Raw genomic sequence first — 16,309 nt, 5'->3', positions numbered from 1 at the left:
CAGAAAAAAAACAACTAAAGTGATAAACTGAACATAGTGTTCTCCTGTATGCCAAAGAAACACGGAGCTGCTGCAGTTTCGAAAAATGAGTTTCTGAGTTACTGAGCTGAGAGGTTTTTGGAACAGGCTGTTTTGCATTTGGCTTCAGTATTTTTATCTTGAAATAGATGCTGTGACATCAGTTTCATGGGGATGTGTACATCATTCACAGCTGATATAGTATTGATAGTTTAGACATTTTTCAGTTCAACTTACTAAGAGGTTCTGACCACCCGGGATGGGTTGTCACCAACTTTGGAGAGCATCAGAGATCATTGAAGTTCATTGACAAAAAAATTTAATTAAGACATAGTTACAATAACTATAAAAAGAAAAAAGAAAAAGAAAATGTGACGATTTGTGCACATTTATTGTCCCACAACTGAGAGATGTGTTATTATATCTAAACATGAAGGGCACAAAATAGACTACAGAGAACAAATTATGTAATAAGGCAGCACTCATCTGATATGAATGAGATTTTAGGTGTTAATATTTAGCAACATCAAATAGTGTTCTCACTGTAAACATCCCAGGATTTGCCTCTTTAGTATAAAATTCATTAAAAAATTAAAAACGATTATTAATGGCTTTGATCTATTTTGCCATAACCTGGATTGATGCGCTCTACTCCGTCCTCTGCTGACTTCAAGAGGTTGGTATTTCCCACTGCTAAATATTTTTTTCAGCTGTCATACTGATACAATTCAGACAGAATCCTTTTCACACAACAGTGCGACTCTGAAGCACATTGTATGTTGTCAAAGTCAATACCTATAAAGTATTGAAGACCCACGGCGTGTGTCTTACTCGCAAACTAAGAAGAATCGGGCACTGGGCCCAGTGTAAAATCGAGGTCAGCAAATGCCATGAAAAATGTTAAGATACCTCACAAGCATAGAAACACACACACATGATTGCTCACTGCGGTTCTCACCTTCCTGTTTTTCAAACACCATGCATTATTAAGAGACCAGCCAACAGCCAACAACAGGAAAAAAAAGACATGTATGTACTGTTCTGTAGTTTTAATCCACTGCAGATGTTCGCATGTTTCAATTCTTCTGAAAACATTCTCACATTCTCTCAAATGAAAAGGGACCAGAACCTAACCAGACATTTCATCAGAGATCCCCCAGATTAATGAGAAAACCTTCAGTTACCTGTCTGTTCATGAAGACATAGATGATCGGGTTGTAGACCGCTGCTGTCTTCGAGAAGAAGGCAGGGATGGCAGCCAACCTGGGGTCAAGCTCGATGGTTGGATAAACTGTGACCAGTATGGAGAAGGCTGCGTATGGCGTCCAGCCCACCATGAAGGCCACAATCATCACCACCACCATACGGGTCACCTGCCGCTCTGGTTTCCTGGCAGTGGCCAGACGACCGTGAGAAACCTCGAAGAGAACCAATGGATATGGATTTCACACACATGGATTTCGGTTGCTCATTTACACAAACTTTACTTTCAAAGAATATGCAACAATTTAATGGAGTTGTTGTGTTGTTTATAATCAAGTAAGAAAACAGAAGAATTTATATCAGCATTATGTAGATAAATATAAATAATCAAACTGTTCATAACCTTCTTACTCTATAAATGTTTTATTTTTGTTTTATTTCTATTTATTTTAATTAATATATTTTTTCCTTATCTTTGCACTACTTTTGTTGCTGTAATTATGCAAATTTCCCCAATGTGGGATAAATAAAGGCATTATATTCTATTCTATAAACATGTTGTGGGTAAAATTACATTGGGCTCTCATTGAATGGCAATAACTCACAAGTGTGCTGTTAAAGGGGTGGTTCAGAATTTTGGACATATGACCTCCTCCTTGATTTCCAAGTTAGCCAGTGTGCTATTTATTAGTGGAGATTGTTTCAACAAATTTCATCTAGTCCTCTAGTTTAGCAGAGTACTTATGCCCTTATGTGGCGCTGTGGTTTTACTCCCTGACAGCGAAAGAAGAAGAAGAAGACCTGGAGCCCGGTGTATTTACAGAAGTAGCTGCGCGCTAACATAGCACGGCGAAGACGGCAAAGAACACACGCAAAAAGACGGTGTGGATAGACGACAAAGTTAAACTTTTGCTTCAAGTTAGTTAGTTACTTAGTTACTTACTACCTCCGCCATCTTTACGTCGTATCACAAAAGTTTTTGCGCTAACAATATGCAGGCGCAAAACGCCCAGAAATGCGGCACCAGATGAGTCGCGCAAATTGCGCTCTAGTAACCCTGCCGCATTTTGTGACCTCGATCGTCAGATATTGTAACGTTGGTTATGGTCGATGAGCGTTAAGCCCAGCAAGTCCAGGAGCATCTCGGTTGTGAAAGGGAAGCTGACAGAGCACCGGTTCTTCATCGGAGGGGAACCCATGCCAACAGTGGCAGAGAAACCAGCAAGAGCCTTGGGCACTGGTATGATGCCTCCCTTAGGGACACGGCTCAGGTGGAAAAATTAGGGAGAACACCATCAGAAACCTGAAGACCATCGGCAACTCCCTACTCCCTGGCAGGTTAAAGCTCTGGTGCCTCCAGTTTGGCCTCGTCCCACGCCTCAGGTGGCCTCTCACCATCTATAACATCCCACTTTCCAAGGTCGACAAGCTGGAACGACTAGTTAGCTCCTTTGCCAAAAAATGGCTTGGCCTCCCTAGGTGCATTACCAACACAGCACTATATGGGAAAGGAGTCCTGGAACTCCCAGTGTCCAGCCTTGTAAAGGGGTTCAAATGCTCCAAGGTGAGGCTGGAAATGACACTGGCAGAGTCCCGAGACCCAGTGGTGGCCCAATTCATCCCCACCGTGTCAACCGGAAGGAAATGGTCTTCCGCTGCTGCGACCCAGCAAGCAATGGTTGCCCTTAAGCACCGGGAGACTGTTGGGAGTACCCAGCTGGGGAACTGGGGAGAGAAGACCATCGTGGCAGAAGGCAACGCCCCTACAACGGTGACAGTTGGTGGTCAACAAGGTGCGCCGACAAGAGCAGGCAGAGAGGTGCACTAAAGCGGTGGCACATGCAATGCAGGGCCAATGGATGCGTTGGGAGGAAGTTGAGAGGAGGAGACTGTCATGGAAGGAGCTGTGGGGAATGGAGGCACATCGAACCAGCTTTCTCATCCGATCCGTGTACGATGTTCTCCCGTCTCCTATCAACCTCAGCCAGTGGTACGGGGAAGACGCCACATGCCCACTGTGCTCTTCCCCCGCCAGCCTGAGACACATCCTGGTCGGATGCAAAACAATTTTGTCACAGGGCCGCTACACCTGGCGGCACAACCAGGTTTTAAGATGCCTGGCAAGCAGCTTGGAAGGCAAAAGGACCTCCATTAATGTCCTAACTGCTCCACCTCCTAGATCTACACCCTCGATAACTTTCATCAGTGCCGGCAAAAAAAAAGTGCTAGTTGGAGCACGGATGCTAGCAGACCTGGACCAACGCCTCTGCTTCCCCGCCGAGATTGTAGCAACAAGCCTCAGGCCCGATCTTGTGCTCTGGTCCTCCTCCCTTCGCTCGGCCTTCATAGTGGAGCTGACTGTGCCTTGGGAGGATGTGGTCGGGGAGGCCTTTGAGCGAAAGAACCTCAAATACTCAGAGCTGGTGGCAGATGCGGAACAGCATGGATGGAGGACCAAGGTTTACCCAGTCGAGGTGGGGTGCAGAGGCTTTGTCGGAAAATCAACAACAAGACTGCTGAGAGATCTAGGGATCCGAGGTCAGGCTCTGCGGCATGCCATCAAATCCCTTTCCAATTCGGCAGAGCAATCCAGCCGGTGGCTCTGGCTGAAGAGGAAAGACAGCACCTGGGCCGCGAAGCAGCAGCAGTAGCAGCAAAGGGCGCAGGGGATCCAGTGCAGAGGGGGGCACACCTGGGACGTCAGGTCGTGCCGATGAGCCCTCTGGAGGTGTCAGGGGCTAGTCATTGAAACACCGATGAAGGGGGGCGCCCACCTAATGACCCCCATGACGCCCGCGGCCCCCTGCACCCAACTGAGGTCACCCTGAACACCTGGATGAATGGAGGAACCCCCTCCTCCCCCCATCAGCGTGGAAGAGCTCACTCTAGTCCTACTGACAAATAACATGTGTCAAATAACATGTGCATTGGTTTTCTCCCTGAACTCACGCCAACATCCCCCGGCTGCAGGTGAGTGTTTTTCTGATGGCAGATGGGGCAAGATGGTGGTTTTGATAGTGAACGTTGCCGTTTATACATAGCATAAAGGCAAACAAATAAAAACAAAACAAACGTTATATGCCGTTTTATTTCATTCTAAGAGTCAAAAAAAGAGTTTTGTGGCTCCCATCGTGTTCTTTTCTAGGAGAAACAGGTCCAAATGGCTCCTTGAGTGGGAAAGGTTGCCAACCCTTGACATGGGCTAAAATGTATCCCTAACTCAAGTTGTACAACACATCCCACATTCAAAATGAATACTTTTAAAAGACTTTTAAATGTAACAGTCAGTTCTGATGTACCTAAGATTTAAATGCATATTGAAATAACATTACATGAGCAAACGATATGGTTTATCAGCTTTACTGCCATGAAGTGGAGAAGATCTAAATGGCTCACAAATAAAATTGCTCACATTGAGCAACCTCAAACCAAAAAAAGTAGTGAACAGCGGTGAAATTTGCACATATAATTTAATAAACACCCAAGTTTAATTTTAAGTAAATAAATCAACATGTAAAACTGTACATAAAGTAGAAGTGAAAATCATTGTGATACATTTGTTATGGTCACATCTATACTGACCTTTCGTAGCTTTCGCAGTAGCTTCCCATAACAGAAAAATATGACTCCAAGTGGCAGAATAAAGCAGGTGGTGAAGAAAGTGATGATGTAGCTGTGACCTACCCAGGAGGCTGAATACCTGTTTACAGATAAAACAAATGATGTTAAATTCAGTTTGCAAGAGTGCCACACTCGCAGTCAGCATGAACCAAGAATGCACCGATACAACTTAGAACAAGTAGAGAACGAGTACTTGCATTTCAGTACTCACCGATACCTATACTGACTACTTCATAAGGCCATTACCACATAATAGATTGACTTTTGATTTTTTTTTTCTGTTACATGAACATTCCCTAGCATGTTTTTCTAGAGCAAGGGGTGACAGAAGTTTCACTACAGTAAAAACACAAATTTCACAAAATTGTCATATACATACATATACAACTGCCATTGGTGTCGTGGTATAAGCACATATTTTGCAAGTATAGAGTATTCAACCCCAGTATCGGTCCCAATACCCAATATTGGTATCGGTGATGTTGCATCCTTATTTGGAGCCTTCATCTGCGGCTAATTAACTTTCTGTTCAACATAAACTGGATATGAACCCGGCACATAAAGTTTGGAACTTTCTCCGTTGTCACTCCATCATTGGCATCGAATCTGATTTCTTTGAAGTGCATGTTTTTTATAATTGTTAAGAACCTGAAACTTACTGAGCAGTAAGTCAAGGCTCGAGGAAAATGAACCATATCTTTTTTACCCACTGAAAACAAGTTTTATCCTCTGATGGTTGCGCCTCTGTCGTTTGGAGGTAGTGGATGATTGGCTAATTAGCGCCAGACTGGTTCTAGAGCCAAACCTTTTTGACAAGCTTATCAACAGTTATGATTTATTGCACTTTACTGTCAGTAGCTACTGAGACAGATCTACAAATTGAAAAACATAAAGTTTAAAGTTTGCCAATAGCTTGGTAACACTTGCGTTGCTACATTTATCAGTCCCATAGTTCCCCAGCTCCGAGCTGAATGAAACGTCATTTTGACATTCAGAGGCTTTTATCTGTACGAGAAGACAGACAACAGTTCCCTGCCTCATTTGAACTCTTGGTAAAAGGCAAATTTCACAGCGGAGGAAAATCTCAATGACATAATTAGAAGCACAGCAATCACGTCATTTCCATTAGAATACCTGCCAACATCCATTGAAACTAGTTCAAGATTATTGTGTATCAGACTTGCTGGGAGACAAAGTGGCGAGTGCATAAGCAGACACGTGCTGTGCATTTGCATTAAGTGGGGTGCTTGTATGCATCATAATTTGTCTTATAACTTCTGTGGTGACACATTTCTGTTGAACTGATTAATATTGAATAATTATCCGTTCGTTGTTTGGAGCGCTAAAAGGCTCAATGCATAACATAACATTTAAGGTGATCAACTGGGGAAAATGGAATTGATTCTCATTATACTGTACTTACAGTGAAGCCACACTCATCACTGCCACACTCAACATTGACATTAACATTACTATGTTTTTTTTTTCCCTTTTTTATACCCTTATATGCTAAGAAAAATAACAAATTAACACAGCCAAGTTCGAATTAATACGTGCAAGAAAGGCAAAAAAAAAAAAAAAGATCCTCACTGACACGCTTCACCAAAGGAAGTATTCAATCATTTGATTTCACACCAATCAGTTGATAAACCACTTCTTTATCGTCCAGAAAGAAGTGGTGGCACTTGTACAATAATTTTTGAAATGTGGTGAAACACATGAGTCAGTCCAGCCTGTTTTTTCAACAATTTATCCCCTCTGAAAAAAAAAAAAAAAAAAAACTAATTATTTGCAGAAATCTCTTTTCCCACTCGCAGCTGGTGGACCTCGCTCACCTACAGCCTGTCTATGTGCCGGAACGAATCAGCTCATCGGAACCCGGGAGCTCAGCTCTGCTCCGCATATGGTGCTTGGGATGTCTTTGTGGATATCTAACATGAGTGAACTCACTGTACCAAGTGAGGGGAGAAAAAAATGCTTGAGCAGAGGGCAAAACTCTGCTTAGACATCCATTATAGACAAGCAACTACTTTATTGAAGAGAATTCGCTGTTGAATGACAAGCAAAGTATGTGTTTTCTGTTAGGTTCCCTATGTTGCCTGGGCAAGGCACCACCACACATCCACTGGAACAGAAAAGAGAGTTCAGTAGACTAGTATTTTTTTTAACATGTATGTAATGTATAATGTTGACTCACTAAATCTGTGTCAAAAAAAAATCATCAAAAAAAGTTCAACTTAAAAGCTAATCAATACGAATTATTGCCCTGCGGTTGTTTACCTCTTCAGACCAATGATGAAAGAGATCACATTCTTGTCTTGGCAGATTCCTTCCTCTAGAAATATCTTTTGGCACAGACCATCAGCAACACGGTGGTAATCAAGCATAGTGTCACCAGTTCAGCATCCAATTACATGTTAAAAAAAGTTACGGTTCAGTTAAGATATCACTCCATGACAATAGACAGTGTCTCACGTCATGAGGTCTCATTCAGACAACAAGAAGAAAAAAAAACACATAAAAAACACGTTTTTCCTGCAGATAAGAAAAAAATCTGTGTTATTGTCATGATGTCATCTAGTTCTATGTATGCTTGTATGCTATGTTTCTAGCAAAACTGAGGAAGGCAAGGTGACTATGAGGGCAAGATGCTACAAATCAATGTGGAAAAATGAGAAGCCACACAATTTAACCAGAGGAAAATGAGAGTAATGATAATATATTGCATTTTATAGTATTACACTTTCAGGGAATGTCTGGGAATTACTGTATTAGCTGCCACAGCCTACCATGGTAAATATGAACATAAATAAAAAAGGTTAAACCATGGTTCTCCAACCTTTTTTTGTAATGCTTTGACAAAAGACTTGCTGTGTACCTAGTGTCCATTATCTAATTAAAAGTGATTGAGTTCCAAGTCAGCAAAATTCTGTGAACGCACTAAAACCCAGCTGTTTTAAAGACCCTAAAATATAGACCATGACGCTTTATTATTATTATTTTTTTTACTATTTTCATATTTTTTTTCTTTTCTTTTAATTTTTGTCAAGCACCTTGGGTTGCATTTTATGTATGAAAGGTGCCATATAAATAAACTTTGATTGACTAATTGATTGATTGATTTTAGGATTTTGCACTGTATATCAGTGGTCCCCAACCACCGGGCCGCGGACCGGTGACGGTCCATGGGTCATTTGGTACCGGGCCGCGGAAGAATTTTATTTTGAAAAATTACCGGATTCTCTCCGTTACGTCCATCTAACGCCCAACTCTTGACTCATGTCAAGGCGCTTGTCTCGGTCATCTGATACGTTACCGCGAGATTAAACCCACAAGCTAGCGAGCAACACGAGTGTCGATCGCCATCTCCTCCATAAAAACTAATACCCAAATTAGCTGAGGCAGAACAAAACAGGACGCAGCGATGTTCAGCTGATTTCTTTTCGTTATGCTGAAATGTAAAAGTTGTCTTCTTCATCCTTCAAACAAATGGGCTAACGCTATAAAACTATATAAACTATAATAAACTATACAAACTATATACTTACAAACAACTAAAACCACTCAACTACCAGCATATAATTCCTATCCCCATATCATACTTCACCTGTCAGTCTACCACCATCGCCAGCTTTGACATTCAACCAGAAGTAAGTGAGCTGGACGATAATAATGCAAAAGCACTTTAGAGCAGCGGTCGCCCGGTTTTGCTTATACTATTATGTCCGTGAAAGGACTAAAAGAGATATTTTAATTCAATACATTTTGGGGGGGATAATTTCCGTGTCTACTTAGGCTTGCGTGAACACCACAGATAGTTTTCAGATTGCTTCCTCTATTATTTGAGTATTAGCAATTTTAAGGGACTTTAAGTGCTCCCCATACCAACCCATGCAACTTCAAAGAGTTCGCTTTTTAGTCCTTTTGGTATGTGAAAGAAGATGTGCCTGCAAAATACATTCCTAACTACACCACGTAGCTTTAGATTGATGAAAAGGCACTTCTTGTGAGGTGATGTAAATCATACATTTTAGAGTAACTTCATGGGCGCATAAGAGTACAAATACATCCAGTTCTGCGGATTATATGCAGTTAACATATTCAGAATTATATATATACTTAAAGCATGTTCCATTTTGGCCACTGGAAAATCAGTTTATTACATAAAATGTATATATTGTATCTAGGGTGCATTTTGTTTTTTGTTTTTCATGTTGTTTTGGTTTTGGTTTTGTTTTTAATTTTCAGTCCACAAGCATAATCCCAAAGGAACAAGAAACGCACATCAGTGTTCAGATTTCAGTGTGTTTCAGGCAACAAAAAAAAAACAGAAGAAGAGCGGCGTTATCCTGCTAAAATGGGATGAACATTTGAGAGATCATGAGCTCTGGGTGAGTAAAAGTTTAATCTTTTGTGTGTAGTTGAATCTCCTGACAATAAAATAGATCTGACAAGCAGAGCTTCCCTCGTAACAGGTTTGCGGGAGTGTTCGTTTAATGATGCTTGAACATATTTTGTTCCCTGCAGAGAGAAAAGGAGTGAACGAGAAAGGGAGAGAAGCAGCACTTGTGAACCAGGAAGTACGGGCAACTGCTAATCCAGGAAAAGGTACAACGGGGTTTTGTTTTTGTTTGTTTTTTTAAATTTTTACACATGCTGCTGGTCACATGAAAGTGGGAAAGAGAGCAAAAATAATTCCCCACCTATACACAAACAAAGGGGATTTTTCTGCAGTTGTACGGTAATATTTGAGAACTGTGTTTTTGACACCAATTGGAAACGTAGCATTTTCTATAAATCTTTAAATGATGTATGGGGTGGCAGTGTAACCCATTACTTCCAGAGTGACCTTCTCAACTCTGAGGTGAGCACCAGCATTGAGAGGGCGCCTCTACATAATTCTGTGGTCAGCTATTCATAGATAAACGGAAGCTTTCCAAGGACACTGCAAGGCCAGCCTTCAGATTATTGACAGTCTGGTTTGTCCTCCCAAGCCGCCACCATATTAACCACATACAGCCACTCACTTTAGAGAGTCAATGCCAAGTAATGCAATTAGTACAAATTATTGATATGACCACCAGATCCCTTCATTGTTTGTAGGATATCACCTTGTTTCGTACAATCGAGAAGAACTGCAACATACAAGTTATTACTGCCTCGATGCTGAAGGGGTGTGGATGAGTCACTGGCAAGTCAATTCTACACCCCTACAGAGGAGTTGCCCACTGACACTGAACACCACACTGCTGTTCAAAATCCCGCATGGTGGGTCCACGGTGCAACATGATGTGAGTGAATGTATGTGCTGCGCTGTTCACATTTCTGCTGCAAACCGAGCGTTTTCACGTCAAACTCAGCAAATCAGGCGATTGGGGCATCCGGTCTCTCCATGAGGTGATGTCTTAATTGTTTTCTCTGACCCATTAATTCCCCCCTGAGCTTCAATTGAGCAAAGGCACTTCTCGAGCCTTCCAGCAAAGACTCTGCCCCCACAGTCCGCACACCTCTGATCAAAGCGGCTAAACGGCATTAACTAGATTGCATCCTAAGGTGCAAGGTCAGTGGCGACTTGTTTCTCCAACATATTACACGAGATCAATTCGTACAGGGAGAGCCACAGAGTGGAGGACAGAACGCCATCGCTGTCACTTACTTCTACTGTTAGCCTGGCCTGATGAGGTAATCCCATTGAAGAGAGGTTTATTGCTGCGTTTTTGAACGTATCGGCACAATAGTCTTTGCACAAGTCCAGTCTCACACTGCACATGTATGCAATCGTGGCATCAGCTCAGCACGAGCAATCAGATGGAGGCCTGGACCTTCGTCCATGTGCAGTAGGATCGGTGCTTCTCTTTATACTCTGCTTGTTGGAATTTGCTTGTTACCAATAAGTGTGTGCTTTTCCTGAAAGTCTTTGGAAATTAAGTTACTTGAAAGAGATGAGTTTCCCCTCAAAGCAAAGTGGGTTTTTGTTCAGATTGCAGGTGAGGCATGCTTGACTTCAGAAATGTATTTATTTTGATGTGCAATACCACTATTTTTCCTTTCGATCCGATACCAAGTAATACCAAAGCTAATAGCCCAACACCAATACCGATATCAGTACTTTTAGATGCGTACCTGTGGTTATGGAAATGATGACTTTACCAATAAACATTTGTGATCTAAAAAATGCATTTGAGTCATCTAAGGGAAAATTAAAAAATATTTTTGATGCACAAATGTTTTTTTTATGAGAACCACAACTAACATGTCATGTCAATGTAAATAGTTATAAGTTTACTTTAAAGAGTCATGTTCTTCTGTGCGATACGTTCACAGGTGTTTGATAAGATTTGTGGTTTTGCCACAATACCTCACAAACTTTCAGCACACGTCACGTTGCGTCATTTATGTTTACACAGGTGAAATGACTCCAAACGACGCTTTGTTTTCTATTGGCCACACTGCAGCTTCTTCTTTCATTCTCTGCTGTGACTTGCTGTGGTCAACAAGGCTGCTTCTGTGTATGTGTGTGTGCGCATCAGTGTGCGCAGGCGCCAAGCGTTAGCAGAGTGCGGCAGCAACAAGGAAAAGTAGTTCCTTATAGATTTCACTTGATACCTTTTTAGACTCGATGACACATTCAGTCTCATAAAAGTATTTCTTGTAAAAACAGACTTGGGATCAATATTTTCATGTGAAGGTCGATTCTAAAAAAGACATGTCAAGATCAGAAGTATTTATATTTCTCGATCGATCAATACATTCTTATCAAATATGCTTCCTCACAGTTTGTCATTGGACAACTTCTTTCAGAGCACCCTTTCTTAAAGCCACCCTAACTCACCCTCCTCTGCTCCCTTTGTCAGCTAGCATTCAATCCACCTCCTCCCCAGCTTCTCCATTATGCTACATTGATCCTGTACCATGTTATCCTTATGTTGTTCTGATTCTGCAGGGTTGATTCATTGTTCATGCTGCTGGGCTCCCTGTCTCGCCTTTCACAATGGCTCGTGAAGGGCAGGAAGAGCAGCTTCCTACCCAGGCCTCTCATGCAAGTGCATGGGAGAGAGTCCCCGAATCAAACCTAAGCTGCCCTCTCTGCTTTATGCCTTTCACCATGGCTCGTGAAGGGCCGGAAGCTGCCCTTCCCGCCTCGGGCTTTCTACACAAGCACGTGGAAGAGCAGGGGGTCCCCGAACAGAACCATACCGCCAAATGTAACTTGTGCCAACTGCGCAAATAAAATGTTAATTTTGACAAAGTGATACAGACTCAAAAGCTGGTGCATTGTGTTTTGTTTTATTTTATTTTATTTTATTTTATATCCGTGTGCATCTAATTTCCTGCATGTGCTGATCTGACCTACACGGATTGACGCAAACTGGGAGCAGCGTCACTCAAAATAGATGTGGCTCGTATGTTTGGCGGAGCAGAGCAGAGTGACGCTTCAGGGACACTCCGGCCTCACCCAGCAGCACTTGAGGTCGAAATGCAAAGATTGACAAGAACGGATGGGATTTGCTTGTGGCGCGGGTTGTTTTGCAGCAGAGATGGAGAATATGCGAGTCCGGCTTTGGAGGGAGGGAGGGAGAGGTCCACTCTCCTTGTCGGTACTTTCCACATGTATACGTATATGGAAGAGCAGGGGGTGGGGCTTAGAAGAGAGCCATACTATCAAATCAAAATGAAGCTAGATTCTAACCATGTCAAATGCCACCAACAAATGATGTCTTTGACAAAAGCAGCACTCTGGTACTGAGAGTCCACATAAACAAGTGATGACTTGGAAGTATATTTCTTCGATCACAAGAAGGTGCATCCCCACCCCCCAAATAAATATTAAGGAATTAAATAATTTTACACAAACTTAATTCATAGTAACGATATAAACAAAATATTTGTTCCTTACCAGTCTGGCTCACACGTGGTTCCGATCTTGCTGACAGTGTATCTGTTCCAGCCCAGCACTGGAGGGAAGGTCCAGACGAAGGAGAAGGTCCAGACAAACAGCAGACCAATGACGGCATGTTTTGCTTGCAGTCTGATGTTGCCAAGAGGTCGACAGATCACAAAGAAACGCTCAAAGGACAGAACAGCAAGAGACCACAGTGCCACGATCCCTGTAAAAGAACACATCAAAGAGTTCTGGACTACTATTACTGTAACTATGACGGTCACATTTCTGTTTCAGTGACACATTGAGTAAAACAAGTCATTTGCATTTAATGTAAATAACTTTTTTTTTTTTTTTAAATGAATCACTTTCTTTCTTTCAAATTAGTTTGAAACTTTAATTAGTTTTCTTGCTATCTACACTTAAAAAAAAAAAATGCATGGCTCTGCTTTGACACAGTGTCCCAGCTGCCACTGTGCAAAAGTGTAAGGTGGGGATAAAAATACTAGAAATACTATAATGAGCCAGGGGATGTGCACTGAGCCTCGTCCTAATGGGCTAAAAAAGGACCACTTTAATTACAGCAATAAGTCACTTTCACAGACTGGTTAATTACCCATGTCCCCATAGTCAGAGGCATCTAGTGTCTGCCTACGAAGCACTGGTGAGAGTATACAGGGACAGAAAACCATGGAGTTCAATGACTGTTCACGCGCTTTCAGGCAACAACCACTGAAATTCTGTCAACACATACTCAAGCTTAATGAAGACTAAAACTGGCAGCAGCGTTAGGAGGTGTCCTCAGCTGGAAACAAATTAATCCTGTTTTTTTAGCCAATAATGGTTTCTGTGAAATGCATACTTAAGTAAAAATAGAAAATATTTTGAGGGGAAAATTAAGTGTAGCATCCATTCAGCTTAGGATGGCCTCTTTTTTTTTTAATCACCCTCTTAAACTAAGAGATGCAGGGTGAAAGCAAGCGCATAGCTAATAGTAATGCACCTCAGCTGTCAATCACTGGAGCCACCAAACCTGGAGTGGCTGTTCGCCCCAAAAAAAGCCCTTAAAGCCTCACGTTAGTGGCCTATTGATTATACATCAGCTTGGCTTCCTTGAACATAATTTGCTGTGTGAAATGGTTTCTTGTAGCAGCTGTTTTCAGTCTACAAAAAGAAAACGGCGCTGCCATATGCTGGTGCACTTCAATAGATAGATAGATAGATAGACTTTTAAATACGCTTTATTTTACACATCCTGGCAAACAATGTTTACGTATTAATTGAAAAAAGATTATTCTTAGATAGATAGATAGATAGAATCAAGTATTCTTATTTCTCTTGATTTTCTCAGCAAGTCCCTGGCTGGCTCCCATCAAACTCTCCATGATCAAAATTTGGAACGTGAGCACCAGCAGAGAAAGAATGCCAACCCACTGATTTGGTTAGACCTTATTCCGAGTTTTGGCAACTTCCTTGCGGCAAGTCATGCACTTCATTGCGAGGACTTGCTGTGAATCTTATGGCATGTTTCCATTCTCCGGTGGCAGCAAATACTTCAGTTTGAGTTGGCCCGCTTTCAATTTGGAATTGAAATATCGTTCCAAAGTAATAATAGTGGTGACACACTTAAACTAACAAGAAAATAGTCACATTCTTTGCATGCAGTAGTATCCATCATCAAAGCGTAGTGCTTTATAGATTTTATTTATCCTCTGCATTCAAAATATTGTTTTGCACGTAATTCCCATAGTGTGCTCGGTGACACTGATTTACATTTCCGAATAATATATTCATTTTAAAAAATGAACAAAAAAAGAAAACAGTTTAGTTTCATCTTAATTTGCTTAAGTAAGCTGTTATTTGGCCAGTTAACCCATAAAACAAATATGAAGAAAGCTTTGTTGATGTTAAAAATGCAGCTGTAAAAGCTGCAGAACAACTGATATTGTCACTCCCCCCCCTCTCCAGAAGCTCCGGCAGCTATTACGCAACGCGTAAAAAGCTCCAAACACTGACACCTACAGCTTTCAACGTTGACCGGTGCATCGATCAGTCGCCAAAACAGGACATGGGCGAAGGAAGACGTGGAAACTCACCGAAAAAAGTAACGGCGAAGCCCTCCAGGACGCAAGCCCACCTCCCCAGGAAGAAGTAGCCCCTGGTGTTGGTCAGGAAGCTGATTACTCCGCCGGTGAGCGACACCAGGAAGTCGGCGATGGCCAGGTTGACGATGATGTAGTTGAGGGGCTGCCGCAGTTGCTTGAACTTAAAAGTGACGAACATGACGAGGAAGTTCTCGCTCAGGGACAGCAAAGTGACCAGGAACATGACCGTGGCGAGCACGGTGTAGTTCCACGGCGCGATGTTCTTGTTGGGTCCGACGAACGGATCGTAGGTGCCGGACAGTTCCGCCGCCATGGCGTGGGACACCGCGTTCACTGCCAGGCTCAAGTTATCCATCGTCCATGTGCTGCTGCTGCTGCTGCTTCAATTACTAGCCGGGAGAAGATGAAATAAAGAAAAATTAAGGAAAACACCTTCTGTGTTCTGTTCCCTCTCGCGCTCACAACTTCCCCGCTTTCAGTTGAAGTAGCTCGCACGCGGCGCGCCTCGAAGCATCTCGCGCGTCCCGGGACTTTCTTCTCTTTAAGAAGTTCTCGCGCCAATAATTGGACGCATAGTTGGGGGGGGGGGGGGGGGGGGGGGTAGTCGGACTGGTGGGGGTGGGGTGGGATCCGATAGAGGCGCCGAAGTCCGGCGAACCGACGAGCGGCACGAGGTAAGGCGGAGCGAAGGGGCACCGGGGGAGGCAAAGGTGGCGAGGCGACGTCTTGGAAAGCGGCGACGTGCGTGACTGACCGACCGCCGGCGCCTTGGAGGCGCTTAAATAGGCGGCTCCGGCAGCATCACCGTCGGACCTCTGGCGCGCTGTCTCCGTGCGCCGCTCGTGGGCGCGCGTGCTCCTGACACTCGCCCCTGCGCGGTGCCACTCTCTCACTCACTCACTTACTTACTTACGACTTCTTGGCAACTCATCTCTTTCTAATTTTCCATCCCTACCTGTAGGTTCCGAAGTCACTTCGCCAGTGGTGTTTTCTGGGGGGGGGGGCTAATCATAAGCTTGAGGGGTCACGTAACAAACTGTGTGACATGCCACTGCTTTAGTATGAACAAAAAAAAAATAAATAAATAACTGCTTTGCTTTATCTTGCAAATACACACTTTATATACCTGCTGAGATTCGGACAAATTTAACATTGTTATATAATCCAGATAATCCAGTTAGTTTAAAATATATTAAATTAACTCATTACTGACGTTTGTGTGTGCGTGCATGCGTGAGTGCGTGCGTGCGTGCACGAGACAAGTTAGCCTCAAAGACGCTAAAATTCTAAAGAGCTTGAATTCTTAGAAATCAAGGATTTTAGGTGTTGAAGGACTTTCACTTTAGTTGTTAATGATCTTGCCAAGTTGGAGTTGAAGGTCAAGTCACGTTAGCGCAGAATTTCTCCTCAGAGGTGAAACACCTTCCTTCCATCACCATCTCTGCCAAGTCTTTGATTTAGTCCCCTCATGTGAGAGCCA

At 42.8% G+C, this 16,309-nt stretch overlaps 1 protein-coding gene across 1 annotated transcript in view; it reads right to left on the bottom strand.

The window, feature by feature from the left end:
* The window catches only part of valopa (vertebrate ancient long opsin a), a 29,373-nt gene extending 13,966 nt beyond the window's left edge, over positions 1–15,407 (bottom strand). Inside the window, exons 1-4 of the mRNA XM_076035628.1 lie at positions 14,821–15,407; positions 12,740–12,950; positions 4,804–4,921; positions 1,203–1,436 (exon numbers count right to left, since the gene is read on the bottom strand). Of these exons, the coding sequence (XP_075891743.1) occupies positions 1,203–1,436; positions 4,804–4,921; positions 12,740–12,950; positions 14,821–15,184 (927 nt within the window). The 5' untranslated portion in view covers positions 15,185–15,407. The remainder of the gene's footprint in view (positions 1–1,202; positions 1,437–4,803; positions 4,922–12,739; positions 12,951–14,820) is intronic.
* Between the last annotated feature and the right edge of the window lie 902 nt (positions 15,408–16,309).

Source organism: Nelusetta ayraudi, unplaced genomic scaffold, assembly GCF_046127955.1.
Source record: "Nelusetta ayraudi isolate G7.1 ecotype Tasmania unplaced genomic scaffold, CSIRO-AGI_Nayr_v1 ptg000045l, whole genome shotgun sequence".
NCBI lineage: Eukaryota > Metazoa > Chordata > Actinopteri > Tetraodontiformes > Monacanthidae > Nelusetta > Nelusetta ayraudi.
This window is presented reverse-complemented; position numbering and strand designations above follow the sequence as displayed.